The 21146-nt window shown below is 41.8% G+C and overlaps 1 protein-coding gene across 1 annotated transcript in view; it reads left to right on the top strand.

The window, feature by feature from the left end:
* Nucleotides 1-21146, top strand: part of LOC146867801 (rap1 GTPase-GDP dissociation stimulator 1-like) — a 618625-nt gene that overhangs the window by 131715 nt on the left and 465764 nt on the right. The window contains exon 2 of the mRNA XM_085608132.1: nt 15005-15109. Within this exon, the coding sequence (XP_085464258.1) occupies nt 15005-15109 (105 nt within the window). The remainder of the gene's footprint in view (nt 1-15004; nt 15110-21146) is intronic.

Below are 21146 nucleotides of genomic sequence, written 5' to 3'. Positions count from 1 at the left end.
CACCAGGGGAGGCGTAGGAGTGGCGCAATGAGGAGAAATACTTTTATTTCTCCTCATTTATTCCTCTTTCTATGAATGCACCATTCTGCAGCACACATAGAAAGAGGAAAATGCCATAAATTATTGTTTTTGTGCAGGACGGTATCTCTTCCTACACAAAACAATCATCCCCACAACTTTTATAAATTTTAGGCTGTCCCTGCTTTGGGTATCCACACAAGTGAGGTATCATTTTTATCAGGAGGGAGACCAAGGGGAACACTGGGTGGTGGGAAATTTGTGCTGGCATGGGGATCCAACAACTTTTCCACACAGAAATGAGAGTAAAGTGTGACTTTTTAGCTAAATTTGAGGTTTGCAGTGGATTCTGGGTAATAAAACACTGGAAGATCCACGCATGCCACACCGCCAGCCAAGCGCATCCATGCACACCACCAGCCAAGCAACATCCACACACATCACCAGCCATGCGATAGTCCATGCACATCGCCAGCCAAGCGATAGTCCATACACACCGCCAGACATGTGTCATCCCAGCAGACCATTAGCCAAGCGACATTCCACGCACACTGCCAGCAAATGCAGATTCACACACAGCCAGCCAAATGCCAGTATACACAGGCCACCAGCTGATCTCCAGTTCATAGACACACACAGAAACTTTTGATAGTGTCTAGTGGTTTTCTGTCCCCCTTGGTCCAATCTGAAGAAGGATAGTGCTGCATCAGAAAGCATATTATAATCTGAGATGCTATGTATCTCTAACTAAGTTGAGTGAATAATCATTCATACGGAAAGAAAAGAGAGGACGGTAGAGGAGAAGAAAGATCATATGCTAGCAATGCCAGGAAGAGGATGGTGATGATGCCAAGGTTTGTCTTGTTAGCGCGATGCAGTCTATAAGGTTGTCATTTATTATATCTGGCTTAACAACATTGATAGTGAATTGCCTGATGGTGTAACAAAAGGCAGTTTTATCAAAATTTGTTAAAGATGCATAACAAGTGTATTACGTCGTGGTATCCACTGGTGTTCCATTTTTCCTAAAGGTAGACATATGTTTAAGAAAACTATCAAATTCTGAGCTGCCCAATGCCAATTGAATTTGAAAGAAGGAATTAGGGTAACCATTACGAATTGTTTTTAAAACAAGAAGAATCCCTGCTTTTCCCTCTTATGCCAGGCAGTGCTTTTTTATTTAGATACAGTTTCTCATTGTTCCAGCGTGATATGAATATCACCTTAGACATTTTTAGCTGTAATTTTGTTTCAATTGCTTAAATTATTTATATGGGTCTCTAAATATGGTAGATTTAGATTTTAATGTATTGACAGATTATTTTATTATGGATAGAGGGTTGCAAAGTGAGGCTCACTCCTCCTAAGCAACTGGTTCTTCAGGTTTCTGTTCATGAAGGAAATGTGGCAAGAGCCAGTGTGCTGCCTGACATCCTTTGAATGCACGTTAATATTTTCTAAGAGTCTGGCCTTTTTACACGCCCCTTAGATTTTTGTTGTTAAAGGTTGGCCCTGGAAAGCCAAGAATTTCCTTTTATTGCATTGAAAAAAGGATATTATGTTTTCAATGCTGTGGAAGATCAGCTCCGACATGTGTCAAGAAAACATTTGTATGCAAAGTTGATTATGGGGGCAACGATCATTTTGATTACATCAGTTCTCCCCACTAGGACAAAATTTGGAGAATCAAGACTAAATCAAATCATAGATATTTTAAATAGTTTTAATAGGTGTTAATACAGAAATTCTCAAATGCGAGTTTTGTACCACAGTACCAGTGCCATAGATGTTTAAAGAAATTAATTCAGATCATGTTAGTTGTGCATTAACCAGTAGCTCAAACAATTAAATATTCCTCAATAGACTGCAACATTTCCGACATAGGATGGTCTACCTTGGCTAAGTAGAGAATGATGTCATCTTGATGTCATCTTCATAAGAAGCTTCCCTAAATTCTTTGGAGCCAAACATAACTCCCTTAATGTCCTTATTGGATCTGAGATTGCTAAGGAGGGATCCTAATGCTAGAACAAACAAGATTGGGAATAGAGGGCAAGTTACATACTGTTGTAATCTGTACAGGATGACACTTGTAGCCATGTTGTAGGTTTCAAAGCCTTCTTTATTAGTTCCAGTTCCAGATCACTTCAGACAAGGTTCAGCCACGTACCAGCTTCATCATTAGCCTATCTTAGGCCCTTGTTACAGCCTCTATGTGAGCCCATGTAACAGCCCATATCACGGCCCCACCAGGAGCAGCCTGCCTAGCTGCTCAGCCCATCTCCAACTGTCATCACTCACCCACACAGGCACCCAGGCATTCCATTCATCACAGTCACACCAACATTCCGTAACCATCTCTCACTCTGGCTGAGCAGCTAGGAAGACCTAGGCTGATTACAATTAAGTAAAACTCAGGATATAACATTATCCCTTTCCTTTTAAAATGAAAACAAAGTTTACATTACTACAGCAAAGAACTATACACAAAATAAACCGTAATGTCCATAACTCAAGGATGCAACCAAAAGTAAAACATCACTAAAGCAAGAACAAAGCAAATTAAAGAGAAGATAGGAAAAAACGACATATCATAATATAACATGCATCAACATTACCCATCCTCCCTCATGAAGAGTATTATACCAATTTACAACGCACCTAACACTGCGTACTTTGGGGAAGACTTAACACTGTCTAACTAGCAGTGACCCCCTCCTTCTTTCCCCTGAACATACTAAATACACGTAGTGAAAGATGAACACATACTAAATACACGTAGTGAAAGATAAACACACCACGACAAACACCCGAGGCCATAAACAGACATCAAGGGTGAACCGACACTACAAATACACGTGTACCACAATATGGACCACATAGAGGGTACACACAGTGAGGCGCAGGGCGACTTACACACGACCACAACTGAAGCGCAAGGCGACTTACACAGGACAACACGTGATGCACAAGGCGACTTACACACACAACAACATCTGAAGCGCAGGGTGACTTACACAGGACAACATGTGACGCGCAGGGCGACTTACACACATACAACATCTGAAGCGCAGGGCGACTTACACAGAACAACACGTGAAGCGCAGGACGACTTACACACAACACAAAGAAGTGGGAAACCACCCACAAAGACCATAACCACCCTCACATAAGAGACACTGTGGCATACACAAACAATGTACCCTTGTACATACATCTGGAATAAAACCCACTGGTATAAAGATGATAATCCATATACCTAACCCCATGTAGAGGACACTAACTGGGACACTAACTGGGACTAAAACCCAACCTCACCCCTATTCCTAAGGAATAAACTGTGATGACCACCCACCATGAGACTAAGGTGTCCCATCTAACAACATCATGAAACAACTGTGACATCACGACATAAAATTACTGTAAATGTTACATTTAGTGTAGCCCTTGCACATAAAGTGAAGCTTGTTAAACAGAAAATGTAAAGAATTCGTCACTTTAAATACAACAGACAGTAAAGCCATCATCAAGATGTTGTAAATGTAGACCTTCACTGAGCATGAGTGCTTAAAGAAGTATACAGTAAACATATCTCCCGCGTTATTTTCCCCTTGGCTCATCATACAGCATGAGCCATACCGGACACCCCACCTGCTGGATTCTGGAACACCATCCAAAAGGTTAACAGTAGAATGTACCTTTACTTCGCTGGAGAAAACTTATGCCCCACCGTCTTGAAAAAGAGAACTCTGTCGCAACATGCATAGAGGAGGGATGTCTCTTTACAACTCCAAAAGAATCCCTCTTAGACGAATCTTCTACTTACTCGTGACAAAGGAACGGTGTCCACTGCACAATCCATCACCCTCTAAACAGCCTTGAAAACCCTATAATCACGTAGTCTCCAGCCTCCATCCATCCATGTTGAACTTTATTGCGACAAGAAAATAAACAAAAAAACGTGGTTGGCAAAAAGCAAAGCTACCTTCGTGACATCAGCGCTTCTATGAGAGACAAAACTGCATCCCCCAAACACAAGATGGCGACACGTTTTATTACGTGAATGCCGAGTGGCTTAAGGTGCGTTCATGCACCAAAATGAATCAACATCGCCGAAGCCGAGGCCGCCCTGCACATCAGAGTGCAGATGACGCAGGACACATCGCAGGAGAGGCTGCATGCGCCGAACCAACCGAAAGAAGGTAGGCGCGCGAGTTGCTTGACTCGTGCCAGATTTTTAAACTTGAACTACAGTCCAACGGTCAATTTCAAAGTCAAAGTCTTGTACTATTTTCCTTCTGTTTACACGCAGATTAAATACGAGGCAGTTAACATACCATGTAGACAAGTCTCCAAACTCTCCTCAGAAAAGCTCATTATGTGCAAGTAGTACGAGTAAAATAGTTCTGTCCTTTTCTCCCTCACAAATTAGCACCTCAGTTCATGTGTCAAAGAGCAAACCTTACGCTGCGCTTGAGAATTACACAGGTACATTTGTGTTAGAGATGTAGCTTGCATTCACTCCTTGTAAATTTTACTTCCAGATAGAGAAAACGTTCAGAAGGCAGCATATGCAGATGTTTGGAAAATGTTGCTTTGTAAAATAACTTCCAGGCAATATTTCCACCTTGTTCACTGACGCTGCTTGTACTTTCTAAGTGCCATTAAAGTACCAATCTTAGCAGAACCACACCGCTCCTGTGTAGCACCTGTGAATTTACTTCACTGAGTTGGACCACAACTCACACCTTGAACAACCACCGGATTCATCCATACGGCAGATTTAAAAGGAAGTGGTAGGGTGACAAGCAGTCATTTCACACTCTAACATACAGACCATACCTTTGGTCAAGTCCATGGAGTAAGATCAGGCAGGACACAGGTTGGGGCCGTCCGATGACTGGACACTGGTGGGGCCAGCTTGCCTTTTACTCCATACTGTTACAAGTACATTTCTTCTTTTTTACTTTGTCGTTGCGCTGGTTCTCACAGTTTCTTTGTAGTTGCGCTGGTTCTCACAGTTTCTTTGTGGTTCCTTGGTTTCTGTTCAGTCCTTAAGTACGCTTGGGTCCAGGCCCGCTCGTCGCCAAAATATGTTGTAATCTGTACAGGATGACACTTGTAGCCATGTTGTAGGTTTCAAAGCCTTCTTTATTAGTTCCAGTTCCAGATCACTTCAGACAAGGTTCAGCCACGTACCAGCTTCATCATTAGCCTATCTTAGGCCCTTGTTACAGCCTCTATGTCAGCCCATGTAACAGCCCATATCACGGCCCCACCAGGAGCAGCCTGCCTAGCTGCTCAGCCCATCTCCAACTGTCATCACTCACCCACACAGGCACCCAGGCATTCCATTCATCACAGTCACACCAACATTCCGTAACCATCTCTCACTCTGGCTGAGCAGCTAGGAAGACCTAGGCTGATTACAATTAAGTAAAACTCAGGATATAACACATACCTTCTGGGGTTTGACAGTATTAAGCTCTTTTACTCAGTTTTGGAAATATAAAGCTCTTTTACCCTTTTACTTCGGGAGAATCTTTGAGATCTCTAAAGGGCGATTTTTTCTGGAATTTTTGTAGAACTGTAGATTTTTTAAAAATACTTTCTTTAACAATATATTTTATTTGGGTTCAGCATGAGCAGATAGATCAAGCTCTTACAAGAAGACATTGTCTAAGCGGTTTCTATATCTTCTATGAAAGCAGTATTGTCATTGGTATGAATTTTCTCATAGAATGATGTCATCACTTTCACAACATTAGAATCCTTTGTTTAAATATTACCAGAAAAGGTATGTCACCCTTTAATATTCAGTTTACTCTGCTTGTGTTTCAGGTAGCTTACAGGCAGTCTCCCTGCTGTTTGGAAGTTGCATAAGGTTTAAGCTTTGGTGGTATTAATCCCATTTACTCACCAGTATGTTATAAGAGTGATTCAGATTGTGCATAGCATTCATATAAGGTTCAGATTATTCGTTATGCTCTGCTATCTCTGCTATCTTCCCCTTTTATAAGCAGTCCACTTACTTAAATCATTTTTTTCAATAGTTGGTTATCTCTGAAGAATTGGCTGTCAGATTGCTTTTTATTCTTGTGTTTATTCTGTCCCCAGCCAGATTAAGACACCAGATATTAAACTTCGAATTCAGGGATTGGATCTGTAACAAGAGCTGGACATATCCATAGTCCAATGTGCATAAATTATGAATTACAGGGTGATCAACTGCATGTACATAGACATTGTAATCAGAATGCAATTAATCCTTGAATAGAAATGATACTGAAAGCAAAAGAAAGTATGGTCTCCACCAGTAGGGCTGTGGATGCACCAAATGACACACAGATTTAGATTGCTGCTAAAAGAGTGAACAGATTTAAGTGCTCTGAGCTGGATGTACCTTTTGGCAGCTAGTCTATCCAGAGTTAGGGCAATAGGGTAATTAAAGTCACCTCCATCTAGTTGCATATAGTCCACAGGAATTAGTGCTAATTTACCTAGCAATAATCTTCACAATTGCAGGTCACCGTTAGTTGTACTTTATACATTCACAATTCTCATATCAGCATTACTTTTATTAAGATGTGCTAGGAGCCACCTTCTACCAGGACCAGAGTCCTTTAAGGTTTTTCTAAAATAAGCCTTATGTGCTAGACATTCCTTTTATTGGTGGCATCTCATGCTAAAAAATCATACACTCAGGGGTCGATTACGATGCGGCCCAGAAACGCTCCGACCGATGGTCAGAGGCTTTCAGGGCTGCATCTCGGTTTACTTTCTGACCGCCGCATTACAATGCTTCTATTCTCCAGGGTTGGGACAAAACTAAGAAGATGAAGCAAAGCCCACATAGCTCATGAAGAATAAGCAAAAAAAAGTAGAGTGATAATATAACCAACTAGTGGTAAGCACTGGGCGGGATCTAAGTCCACTGTAAGATAACAATATGTTTCGCAGTAGACAGCAGATGTCCGGTCTTAGGCGAGACCTAAATAGGCTATCACCCACACTTTCCTTGGCTGGGTCAAGACAACAGGGGGGACATATACATAAAAGCTGGCCTAAGAAGACCAGGTTGCACAGCAATAAATACACTAAACATAACACAAAAGGAAGAGAGGCAGCAGATATATAAACAGTCAAATGACCAAAAGAGTATTCTTGAATCTTCAATCATGTACACAATTCTTCTTTATTAAATTCAGTCCATTATATGTGCAGCTAACATATTTCTCCCTAAACAGGGCTTCATCAGGGCATGGGTAACACCACCAGGCGATTCCTAGGATTGTGTAAGGTAGTGTCCTAATTAAGTCTGACCTATGCATACTTGGGCAATAGCATGAGGAACGGTTGCTCTCGTGGGAAGTGTAAGGTGGAAGGTTTGTCATGGTGGACCTGCACCATACACCCAGGTTGAAGTGGAAACCTTCAGGGATCCCAATGCTACCAACAACATGACAGCAGAAGAGGCAGAGGAGCACTGCAAAAGACAGGAGCGCTACCACCACATCCATCATGTCACAAAGGCGTACAATTAGATGAGGACCCTGTATGAACAAGGAAAGGCAGACGGAACTTGGAATGCATGCAGGCGGGAACAACAGGGACATTCGAAGGCCAACCCACAACAGGAGGGTGCCCAACAGCTGATGGTAGTACCCCAGGCTATTCCAGGACCATCATCTGCCCATGTGGTGCAAGCAGCACAGGCCATGGACACAACCCCTGCTGTAGGCTCCTTATTTGAGGCACATGCCCTAAAAGACCTCCAGGAGCTCAAAATTTGGATGGCAGCCATTAAGGTTGAGCTGGCAAGCCTGCGTGCCATCATGCTCACTTTACAAGAGGCAATGAAGCGTATCAGTGTACAGATCTGACTCTCCCTCAGGCTTTTTACTTTCCTCATTTGTTTATTAGTGATAGGTATTTAAGGATAGTGTAGATTAGTGTGTGTTCAATATTTTCTTAGGTGTGTTGTTTTAGATGGGTATGTTTTTTTTATTGGTTGTTGGTGTTTATATTAAGTGTGTGTTACAAAAAATAAATACCAAATAAGGTATTGTCCGGACTAGAGGACGCAAACCTGAGAGTGTAGTCTTCCTTAAATTAATCAGTCATGATGAACTTCCTTCAAATGTATCCAGCTAATTTAGTAGTAAGTGTGACATGTCCAAAAGCGTAGTCCATTGGAGACATCCCGTGGATACTTAAATAGATGTCATGAACTCCCTCTAGTCTGAGAGACGTAATTTTATTTTGAAATCTAAGCCGTGTGCGGCTCTCATCTCCTCACACCGAAAAACAAGCTTAACAAACTGAAAGGCCGTCAAGAGACTACTATTTCAATACTGTCCCAGTCTTGCCTGTGTGTCAATGAGTCATTAATGCCCTGCCCCACCCACCTCGCTCTAGAGTGAGGGGTCATAAAAGCTAAATGTATGGATTAGGTTACTGCTACCCTGTGAACTTAAAACCCACTTCTACATCCAAGAAGGGAGGTGTGTATTGCATACCCTCCTCGCCTGCCAAAGGTGCTAAATGTTTTCTCCCCTCCCCAGATTGACAGATTATGGGAACATTCCAACATACCAGCATTGTCTAAGGGCAGTGAGTTTAAAATGCAAGCTGTGATCTGTACGGTCACAAAAATGAGGATGAAAGTGAGCCACAAGAGCTCTTATCTGTGTCAGTTCCCTGTTTGCAAATGAGAAAAGGACAGACAGACAGCTATGACCTGTCACAGTTCTCTGCCTCTTGCGCATAAGTGCTATTAAAATGAATATGCAGTTGCAAATCACCTAAAAAGCCAGCTACACACACTGGCCAAACCCACACATCCAATATTATATGGCCACAGAACACCATCACAGCCCCACACAGCTGCTATCATATGTTCACACATCCACCATCAGACGACCATGCCTCCATTTTTTATGCCCAAAACCATCACCAAACTTTCAGAGACCCATTTCCATGCACCCTCTTGCTCACTATCTGTTGGCCAGAAACCTTCCATCAAAGGCCCACACTACAATCCTACTGCAGCACATCCACAATCATACATGCTAATATACCCACTATAAGATGTACAGTCACCATCAAGGACCAACACACACACACACACCATTATAAATCCAGAAATCCGCATTAAATGCCCACATATCTGCCATCCTACCACTACACACCCACCATTATACGGTCACCACAGTTTTAAATACTCACACAGGCACTGTTACATGACATGCTCCTCCTTTAAATGCTCACATATCCATCAAACACTATAATATACACCCACTGCCACCATCTTATGCCCATGCACATGCCGCCTGGCACTCACGATAACACACACACCCATAATCACAAGAAATACGTACAGTATATGACATCATCATATCCCCCCTCTATCATATGCCACCCCACGAACAGAAGCTCATACACCCAGCATCACACATCTACACTCACAATCTTTAATCCAAATACCCACCATCATATGCCGCTACCAACTGTTCACATACCCATCATGCAGCAACCCCGTCAACATATCCTAACACACCTACACTCAATTGCTCACACATTCACCATCAGCTACATACACATTCACCATCCGATGCCCACAGACCTACTAAAATCTTCGTTGTTCCCACACCCACCATCATAAGCTAATGCACCCACCTCATACACAGCAACCATCAAACACCTACATACCAATCATCATATGCTCCCACACCCACTATTAAATGTTCACAGATCATCAATCAGAAACCCACCGCGATGCACCAATCAAACCAGCAATATATTCTCACACAACCGCCATCAATTGCCCACATATACACACACACATAGTAAGGTGCACACACACCCACCATCAAAAGCAACACTTAAATCATACACTCCTGCCATAAGCCCACACACACCTATTACAAGCAATATTCCATTAAACATGCACAAACACCATCATATACCTACACAGCCACCAAAATACACCCACATACCCATCATCATTTGGCCACACATCACAATAAAATGCCAACATAGCCATCATCATATACAGAAACACACCCAACATCATACACCCTGAAACCCACCATTGTGTACCAATACACACACCATTTTACACTGAAACATCCACATCATATCAGAACACTCAAACCATGAGACACCCACATTCCCAATAATAGACACCCACACTCCACCATCATACACCCACACTGCCACTATCATAAACCCACACGCCCACTAACATATGCCAACACACCACCTCCTACTATGAAATGCTTGTATGAAGTATGAGAGACCCACATACACATAATCATATGGCCACTATCATAAAGAATGACACACTTACCATCAGATTACCAATGCCATCATCATGTGCTTATACCAATCATTAAATGTGCATGCCCACATCCATCATCATACGTCCCCACAATCTCCAAGGTACATGAGCAGACCCACCATCAGATGCAATACACCTTCTATCACACACCTACACATTCCAAATCCAACAAACAAACCAACCATAACATGGCACACCCCTACCATTTGAACCCCACACACCCCAAATCATACATTAATACAGCCACCATTATAATCCCACAAATTCATTGTCTTCTTATACCCACATGTTCAATAGTGTGCACCCACAGAGCAAAGACCGTCTGCCCCCAAGCCCACTCTCACTTGCACACATCAGATGGCATCCGCACACCATTGCAAACCAATACACCACCCATCCTATGCTACATACCCACAATCAAATATCCACACACCAACCGTCAAACACCCATTGCCACACACCCAATGTCAGTTTTTTTTTTTTTACTTTTCAGAAACCTCACTTTGTGATTTGATTTTGAAAAGCAAAATAAAATGTCAAGCAGGTCAAAAACCATGGTGCCCACTCAACATTCAGCTATTGCCTACAATGTATGCGCTGCAGTGGGAGATGCACTGCAAGTACAATAATCCCTGTGATTAACTTTCCTCTCAATGGACCACAGTGGTGGCTAGTGTAATTTGAAAGTGGTGGGGTATACAAATCGTTCTTGACTTGTATGGAGTGTGATTGGATATAAGCTTGTGATGGCTAGCCAGTGGCTTGGCGAGGGTGCCATAGACCCTAGGTCAATCAAGGAAAACGCCCCCCCACCCCCACCACCTGTTTGATTGTATAAAAATAAAAACACTCACAGTTGGGGTTCAGAATGTCCCTCACACACTTGGAGCCAGTGTCACTGCACCTGCTATACTATTCACAACTATGCCCTTGTGCTCCTGATTGCAACGTGCCCAGGCAGAGTCCTCGACCTGGACTACCACACCAGCTCAAAAGAACTGTAGATATTGCTGGTGTTTCCATTACAAGCAGGGCCACTGAAATTATGCAGCAGAGGAGGACCACATTATGTAGCACGAAAAGGCAAATTATGTGACATAATGGTGCACATTTTGTGAAAGTGTTAACTCATTATTTTGTCATTTGTAAAGGTTAACACTGTTTGGGCAGACATTTACCTCATTAGTACCAGTTTGACATCCAAAATATAGCAATAAAGTATTCAATTAGGGAACTCTCATGCCCTTTTCAGTTTACATAAATACCTTGAATTATCATTTTGGGGCTGAAGAAAATTAAAGAATTAAAATAAATAACTAGATCAAATGTCATCAGCAATTAATAACAACCAGCAGTGCATAAATACTTCTTTCACCATTTATATAGAGAAGCCATTCTCAGTTGAAGAAATAATGTATACACCACCTTTGACAGCATTTGCAAGTACGTTTACAACTATATACACATGTGGCATTTTAATTAGTGTCAGATCTTACCAAAGAAAATATCATTGGTAGGCAGATCGGCTATAAATAAAAAGTAACATTAACTCACTGTGACTTTGAATTACTATAATCTGATGAAAGGAGGTATCAGTGCCAATTTAGTTACTGTAGGTTAACCTCAGCATAGCTGCTTAGTATTCAGTATGTTTATGTTTGACATTTCCTCTGGGCATGTGTGCAACATTTCACTGCCATACGTGGACCACTTAGAGTAACACTGTATCATGAATAGAAAAAAAGTGCTTAAGCAGTGGCAGCCGGCACAGGTAAGAGCGGTGGGTGGTGGGGTGGGACGGGATTGGGGGGTGGTCGGCAGACGACGGAATAAGTAAAAATAAATAAAAAACTTAAAACCACTTACTTTGCTCTCGCGGCATCGCTGAGTCAGCAATTCAGCGAGCGCAAGGTAAGTGTTTTTAAAAAAAAATTCATTTAATTATACTTATGCTGTTGTCTGTCGACTTCCCCACACCACCGCACCACCTCACCACCTCACCACCCACCACTTCTACCTGTGCCGGCCGCCTCTGTGCTTAAGTCCAAACAATAAGATCAGTTTCAGAAATGACCCTTTTTACGAAATGTAACAAGCTCCTGACATTAGAAAGATATTGCACCTATGCTGGTAGGTGGTTTTACTCAGACTACCAACATTCTAGTTTGTACCCTAGATTGGGCCCAGCATGAAAAGGTAAACAATGCGTACAGCAGTAACAGGGATGGTCGCCCCAGTATTGAAGAGGTGTCACAGTGATTAAACATGCCATAAAAAGGACTCAATGGGCCCCATTCATATGTGATACCTGCACCGAGGATTTATTTCTAAAATAATAAGTGCCTGACGATTAAATAACCGCGTTGCGGAATACCAAGGCTGGTAGTCTTGATTCCATCCGATGTCTCTTTCATCCACCACCATTTGTCAAATAATAATTTATTATTTCATAATTAAATTATTTCATAATTTGTCTCCTTGCCCCATTATCTCACTCTTGCAGGCTTTTGTTAATCCTTGCTTTCTCCCCTCTATCAATATATTTCCGTCTTTCTTTTCCACATTTTCCATTTTGTGTGTTTCTCTCTCTTGCTTTGGGTCAAAGTCTCATGAGGAAATATAAGTGCCACTCCCCAAAAATTAGTGACGGTGGACCCCACCTACAACCACCTTCTCAGATTAAGCACTGCAGACAACTTACACAATTTTTTAGCCAGGAGCATGCACTTGCATTCTGGGACTTGTATTCCACTTTTTAAACATCCCTTAGTGGTTCAAAAAGTAATGCATGCACTTACTAGAGTGTTGCAAAGAGTGAACCCCATTGCGCAGCGATGCACCCACAACAATACACGGAGGGCATCCCTCAGTCCAGCATTGATTAGAGCAGATTTACAGGATGGAAAAGTGATACTCACTGCAGAATATTATTGCGTGTAATGCCCTCAAGTCTCTCCTGTCCCACTCAGTGCATTAAATGGGCTGATACTCACCGGTACTGAGTACTGGCACTTCGCAGTTTTATCGTCCTGAGTACCGGAATTTATTTTCGGGCAAGGAGAGTACCGGTACTCCATGAAGCAGCAGGGCTCAGGCCTTGAAGTATGGGGTACGTGCAACAGATGGTGCGTGTTGAGGTTCTGCTCTGGCTGGCAACAGCCTGTGTATTTCTGCGCTGGGGTGCTCCTGCAGTGTTAGGTTCTCATCAGGCGAGCAAGCCCATTGGGATCAAAGGGCTTCAGACACCCCCTCCCCCCCCCCCCCCCCCCCCCCCGTCGTGTGGCAGCCCAGGATGAGACTGCTTCCCGGGCGGGCGCGCACACAGGGCCGCAACCGAGTACTTCACAGGTCTTTAAAAGATCAATTGCTTTTTAATGAGGCTTTGTTGTTTCTCACCCTTTCTTTGAGCCCTGCATCTCTGCTGCCTATTACTGAAAGAATTAGCACCCCCTGAAATTTGACTCTAGTTGCGGCTCTGGTTCTCATTGGCATCGCAACAAGAATGAGGATATGGTCCGAGGTGCCGAGAGTTTAACTGAAGAACCAGGGTCGATTTCGATGTCCGCTCATCATCCTGTGGTTCTGGACAACTACCTCAACCAGAGGTCTTAAAAAAGTAAGCTTTAATGCAGATGTTCTGATTGTATGTAAATCGCTTAAATGCCCAAGGCCCAAATTCGCGCAATATCAAACTGCCAAAAATTAGTCTCTGCAGGTATTACATAGAAGCTGATGCTTGCCATGTCTCTTATGTAAGGAGGCAGTTTGATTTTGCACGAATTTGGCCCATGGGCATTTAAGCGCTTTACATGACAATCAGAGCATGCTTTAAAGCTTACTTATGTGGCTATTATTAAATTAGTGGCCCCAGACACGCCCCCAGACACGCCCCTAGACACGCCCCTAAATACCTACACAGTTTAATTAGTGAGTACCGGCACTTCTAATTTCCCATTTAAAGCACTGGTCCCACTGCACACACTGGATATCAATAAACTGCAACAGAGCCTGCAATTTATTTGTCACATTGGGTGCTGACCTGTTCAGGCCCCAAGGGGGCGTTTGGGCCCGGTGTCAAATAGAAAGGACTGTAAACACATTTCTGTTGATGCAAATCTCTGGAGATGGAGAGCTAATGCTCCAGTTGAGAGTGCCAGCTGGGAACTTTGTTAACTTTAAAAGATTGTAGACTGACTTGGCCCGTTTTCAACAGAGAGTTATTTTCAAAATATTTGTTCATAATTTGCAGGTCCAACAAAAAGGTCGTTTAGACATATTTCGTCATGATCCAAAAAAGAAAGAATGTGGAACTCACTTAAGTGGTAGAACTAAGGGGCACATTATCAAGGACGGCGTTAAAAATTATCACCGGTTTAGTGGCAGAAAACTGCCGCTACAGCGGCGATAACGGGCTTGATAATATGCCCTTGAGAATTCCAATAGAAGTCCATGTTCTGGTGTGAACATGGGCTTCTATTGCAATTCTCCAGGGCATATTATCAAGCTCGTTATAGCCGCTTTAGCGGCAGTTTTCTGCCGCTAAACCGGCGATAATTTTAACGCCGTCCTTGATAATATGCCCCCATAGTGTTTTTGATATGCCTTGAACTCATTTTATTTATTCTTTTTATTGTGCTCCCACAGAGTCTCTGGGTCGCCACTTTGAGTGTCTGAAGCTATCCGAGTCGGAACCCGAGGAGCAGGTCCTGGAAAGCTTGAATATGGTCCTTCTGGCGCTTGATGAAGACAGTATGTATTTCGCTGGACCTTTCTTGCCCTTTTCGTAATACAATGCAAGTAAACGTGCCTCACTAATAGCTAATCCTAAATTAGCAGCTTAGGGCCAATGCAGGCGCCCTCGCACCAGAGTGCAAGGGTGTTTGCGTGCAGGAAAGGATTGGTTATGTGTAGAAAGGTGTCCCTTCCTGCACATAAACAATTCTAAAATGCCATCCTGTCACTTTCATGCGTGCTGCTTCATGCAGCACAAATGAAAGTGACAAAATTGCATTTAAAAAAAAGTTTATTTATGTACAGGAAGGGGCACCTTCCTGTACATAAACAAACAATGGCATTTTGCACAAGGCAGCACACATGGGAAAAGCAAAAACGAGGAGAAATAATGCATTTCTTCTCGTTTCGTAATCTTAAGACCAGTTTTTACCAGGTCTTCATTTTGGCGCTGCCTCCTATGTACCCCAACCTTGTACATAGTTGGCAGCATCAAAATTAATGGGTGTTACGATGGAACGCCCACTGCAACACCCACTGCCCACCCCTTTCATGCTAACCATAACGTGAACGGGGGGCCTTATGTACAAGGCAACTAAGTGGCTTAACGTTGCCTTGTACATGAGGGGCAGCCCCTTTCGCCACCACAATGTCACTATAGGTGACGTTGTGCTGGCGATAGGGGCTTGTACATATGCCACGTAATTTTACAGTCCACTGACAATGTGAACCAGAAGTAACATTTCTCAGTGGAGAAGTGCGGAGATTGCAGAGAAATGTGTGGGGCCTGTGGGTTACAGATTATATTAAAGCTGAGGCAGATGCCTCCTTGTCTCCGCTGTCAACAAATGAGTGGGTAAGGTGTGCAGGTTGTTTCCAGCCATCAGATATCTCAGTGCTGTGTAAGTGGCCCCATATCTGTGTGCATTTGGCATGCTCACCCTCTGATGGTAGTAGCCATGGTTACCTGATCAGGGTCAAGATGCTGTACGCACATGGTGGAGGGAGGCCGGTCCTCTTAATCATTAGACTGTAGTGAGTCATGAAATTGTGTCACTCTTTTGTGAAAATAGTTTTTTTTTAAAAACTATTTTTATTGGATTTTCATAGAAAAACGGAGAGACCACATATGTTAAATCATGGCTGATCGATATGTGTGACAAAATAAAAGGCAAGCAACATACAATTACATGCGATTGTCATAACATATGATATCCTCAATATTCTGTAGTGCGTCAAGGCATTTTGTTGCCCCAGAATTGGTGCCTACTACCTGTCTCAGATGTGGTCGAAGTCGTGAAGGGAAGAGTGAACGGTGGATAAAAAGGTGGGTGGGGGATCAGGACTAATCTGAATGTTTTAGTATTGGCAGAGTGAGTGGCACTGAGGACCGGTGAGAGGTTGGCAAGTGTCGGGAGGAGTGTGATCGCATGGGGGCATAAGAGAAGAATGGTGTTATATAGCGTGCCATGATAGGCCCTTCTCAGGGCAGAGGGGTTCCAGTCTGATATGCAGTGTGAACAAATGGTTTGGATGAGAGGCAATACAAAAGCGAGTATAATCAGATTGTATAATAATATATCCACAAAAAATATTCCACAAATTAGTGTATTTTTTCTCCTGTTCTTTTAATTTTCTGTTCCATTTCGTTTGAAGACAGCCAACGCGTTTCGCCCAAACATGGGCTTCTTCAGGGCAGTAATATCATACAATATGAGTGTGTTTTAGAATATGCAAAAAACAAACACAGAACATTTCAACAAAGAGAAATTTTTTCTTAAATCATGACAAAGGAAAATACAATAGAGTGATAATACAAACAATGACAAAAAAAATTTTGTTAAGCAAAAAATTATTAAAAAGATACCTATTGTGAGGAAAACAATAAGTCCTATAGAACCAAAAATCTAATGAACTAATCATTAACACCCGTGAGAGAAAAATAGTGCATAAAGTACCACACCAAGATTGATAAAAACATGAACGGCACAAACTGATGAGAGAAAGGCAATGAGAAAAACACCCTATGACCCAAAACCGGTACGACAAAAAATATGGGACCCTCTTAAAAATTACTTAAGGCCAGGGAAAAGAAGGGGAAATGAAAACGATCCTATATTGAAAACTCCCTCACGACCTTTATTTCTTATAGTACAAATTAATTGTGATCAGGGAAAAGAAGGCCTAAAAGCAGTGATACAGTACACAAAAAATGGTAATTTTTACTTTTTTATTTTATATTATTTCATCGATTTATTCCTTTTTTTAAACTTTTCTTGAAAATACAGATTCAATGCATTTCTTTTTCGTTATCAAAAATTATTCTGTTCTGCATTTCCTTTTTTTTAAAATATATTTAACAGTCACTGACTATCTTCATTACAGTGATAATGCATCATCTCGATTAACATCAAACAGTACTCCCTAGAACACACTAAGATAAATCACAAAAACAACTATATGTCATTCCACAATCTCATCTGCATAGATCCCAAATCATTCTACATTCATACACACACACACAAGGAATTCATAAAGAAGAAAAAGGATTTGTCATATAATAAACATTGGAGAAAAAGGACACACAATGATCTCCTATAGCTAACAGGACAACTGCAAGCGCAGGATGATAATGTCAAAAATGGTCGACGCGTTTCGATGGCATGGGCGCCACCTTCATCAGGACCACGGATAGATTCAACAATGACAAAATCCAGGGAATACTTGTTTGTAGAATAAGGATGAGGTTAAAGGCACCATCCCGTACTCAATTCTAGTAATTTCGAACGTCTCTGTAGTTAGAAATGGGTTTTCCTGCCCGTCCTCATAGATCGACAATTTGTATTGAGCTCTCAATATCGGTTTGATATTAGGTATCCAAGTAACTACTGGGAAACCACAGGTCAATATGGTATCCCCTTCCTTGTGCAACTTTTATTAAGATGAACAGTCAGTCAGCTTCAAAACAGGGTTTCAGCGAAGAATTATATTGCCGTGAATACAAGCACCATTCCTCAGAACGTTCTCCGACTAAACGACCATCCGGACGGGCCAGCACGTACAAAACGTTTTGTACGTGCTGGCCCGTCCAGATGGTCTTTTAGTCGGAGAACGTTCTAAGTCAAAGAAACTCTAAGGAGACGACGGTGAGGAATGGTGCTTGTATTCACGGCAATATAATTCTTCGCTGAAACCCTGTTTTGAAGCTGACTCACTGTTCATCTTAATAAAAGTTGCACAAGGAAGGGGATACCATATTGACCTGTGGTTTCCCAGTAGTTACTTGGATACATAATATCAAACCGATATTTAGAGCTCAATACAAATTGTCGGTATTAGCCGCATTAAAAATAATTAAAATCCGTGTTTGTAAGAAAGCGTCCTGGGGCCAGCACGATCAGCAAAGGGATAACGGGGCTCCTGAGGACATTTAAAAAGCCTCAGCCAATCAGGCACATGTTGCGAAAACTAGACCGTCCCACAGGAAGTGAGTTCATTTACTCACTTCTGGGTTCAAAAAAATGATATGAAAATAGAGAGAAAAATAACGACTAGAATGTAGAAGGTGAGCTTCACAAAATACACTTCCGCGTTCGAGCCGTGACAATAAAGATATAGAATACCAATCAAAACAAAAAAAAAAGGAAAAGAAGAGCATGAGGGCTAAATACCCGATCCTTAAAATAGCAAGGTACCATAAGTATTTTTAACAACCTTACAAAGCATAAAAATCACGCGCTAAATCGCCTAAGAAAACGAGTTAGTTAACTCATTATCGAGGGCATTATAGTATAGCGAGCTAAAAAAAGTAACACCTCGACACATGTCATATGGAAAGGATCCGTTTTTACCAGGCTCCAAAACTATGGAGGGTACTCCTCTTATGGAAAATAGTAAATTGCTATACCATTTTGAACCCAATATGTCAATGTACGTTGCTTTTTTTCCACCTTTCACATCTAGGCTTTATCTGGAGCTCCGTTGAATCCAGGTGCAAAGATTGTTCCATCACCAAAGAGCTAGATTTATTTGAAGGTTCTTGTTTCCTGCATTCCGAAGGCAAAACATCTTTCTCCACTCCTCTACTCTAGACTTTGTAGATCCTTCTTGAGAAATCCACTTAAAATTGTGGACGTTTTGTCTCCTTACAGCACAAATGTCCATTGTACCAATCTTCATCTCACCTAAAAACTCCTAACTTTATCATCTCCTGCTTTTTTCTCCACTGTCCAGTGATCTCTGGCAATTTTACCTCATTGCTTGACACATCTAAAATATAATTTCAAGTTTTAAGCACCTTTTACCCATATTTTACTACATCTTCTGCCTACCCTATTCCCTCTTACTATGTATGACTTCCTTTCTTAATCCGAGTATTCTGTTCACTGTCATAGCTCCTACTCTGGATGTGTTCATGTTGCAGTTTCTATTTTGATTACGTCACAGACATTATTTACATCGTTTTCTGCACTAAGTTGACTTGCATTGTACTCCTTTTCAAACTATCAGTGTCATGTTTTTACGATTCGTTATAACCATTACTTGACTACTCCTATTTATTCGTCCTGCTAAATGTTTGACGTCAATGTACAAAAAATTTAAATTTGCGAATTTAGGCTTCACGCTTGCAATACACTATATGCCCTTGCCTTGCTACATACACAACAACCTGTGGGGTACCCTGTGTTCCTCAGAACCTGGGTTAATTACAATATATAGAACGAAGGGTGGTGATGCTGGATATATTTTCAAAACGTAAGAATTTACAGGGAGTCTATAATGTACGATCCTTCCACAGGCCCAACAGAGTTTTCGTACAGTAAAGAAGTACGTGTGAATAAATATATACAGCATGGATCATTCAGTTTTGATTATTTGGTCTGTCCACTCAAAGATAACTTTGAGTGGATAGACTGAATAATCAAAAATTATCAATATTGGATATATTTACTCACACGCACTGATTTATTGCTTAAGCACCTTATGCATGGTACACGGATCACCATGTTGAGTTATGTTGCTTCTTTAGTGGAATCGACTAATGTAAGACAATATATCTCATGAAAAATTAAGCAGCTTTTATACTGATTATGTGTAGATGTAAAAGCCTCTTGAAAAATGTGTTGGGCTGGTGAAATGATCGTACATTACATTACGTACACCCTGTAAATTCTTACATTTTGAAAATGTATCCGACAGAACCATGTTCTTGTCTTCCGACAGACAATGCTCTGATACTCTTGTAGATGCCATTGGACCATATACTTCTCCCGTCAAAGGATTAGAGACTCCTAAAACGCGATTTTGATCTCTGTGCTTTTGATGCAATCTAGTATACTTTCTGAAATTGAGAGCTAAGCCTCATTGTGTTCCCAAATTAAATTTTCAGTATCTTTCTTGTTTCTTCCTCATCCCCTCGCCCATGGTGTAACCGCCCCTTTCTCTTCTCTCTCTTATACAGTAATGAATCTTGTAACAACCCCCTTTAATTTTTTGTAACTGCTGACTGTTTTCATGATGTCAATGTGCAAATGTTGGGTGGCTCTCCACTAGTGAAGAATGTGCTATATGATAAAATCCATTATTAAATAGATAAATTCAAACTTGGAACCTCAAGTTGTGCTAAAGAAACTTGAGGGGGCACCCCTGCAAAGTACATGGAGCCCCCCCATCATGCTCCGAAACCTGTCAGGAGCTCTCAGGCCAGGGACCCACCACTAGTGCACAGTGCAGGAGGAGGCCCTCTGGACCTCAGGGGCCACTGCACCGCTGGGGATGTGGGGGATATTGTTGCACCACTGGTCAATTCACTCAGGGCCACCTTTTATCACCTGATATCAGCCCTCTTCACACAATTGCCTACGGAAGAGTATTCAGGGAAGTTCTGGACAATTAAAACCAGTCAATTAAAACAGCGAGCACCAAACCAATGCAAATAAGTCAAAGCGATGAAGATTTAGGTTATAAAACTTGGAATAACCATTAAATAAAGTATTTGTTGGAATAGGAGCATTTTGTATTCCGTTTTTAAAGATAGGACAACAGATGGGTGTAG

This window comes from Triturus cristatus, chromosome 1_2 (assembly GCF_964204655.1).
Source record: "Triturus cristatus chromosome 1_2, aTriCri1.1, whole genome shotgun sequence".
NCBI lineage: Eukaryota > Metazoa > Chordata > Amphibia > Caudata > Salamandridae > Triturus > Triturus cristatus.
The sequence above is the reverse complement of the archived record's forward strand: the minus strand, read 5'-3'. Positions and strand labels throughout refer to the sequence as shown.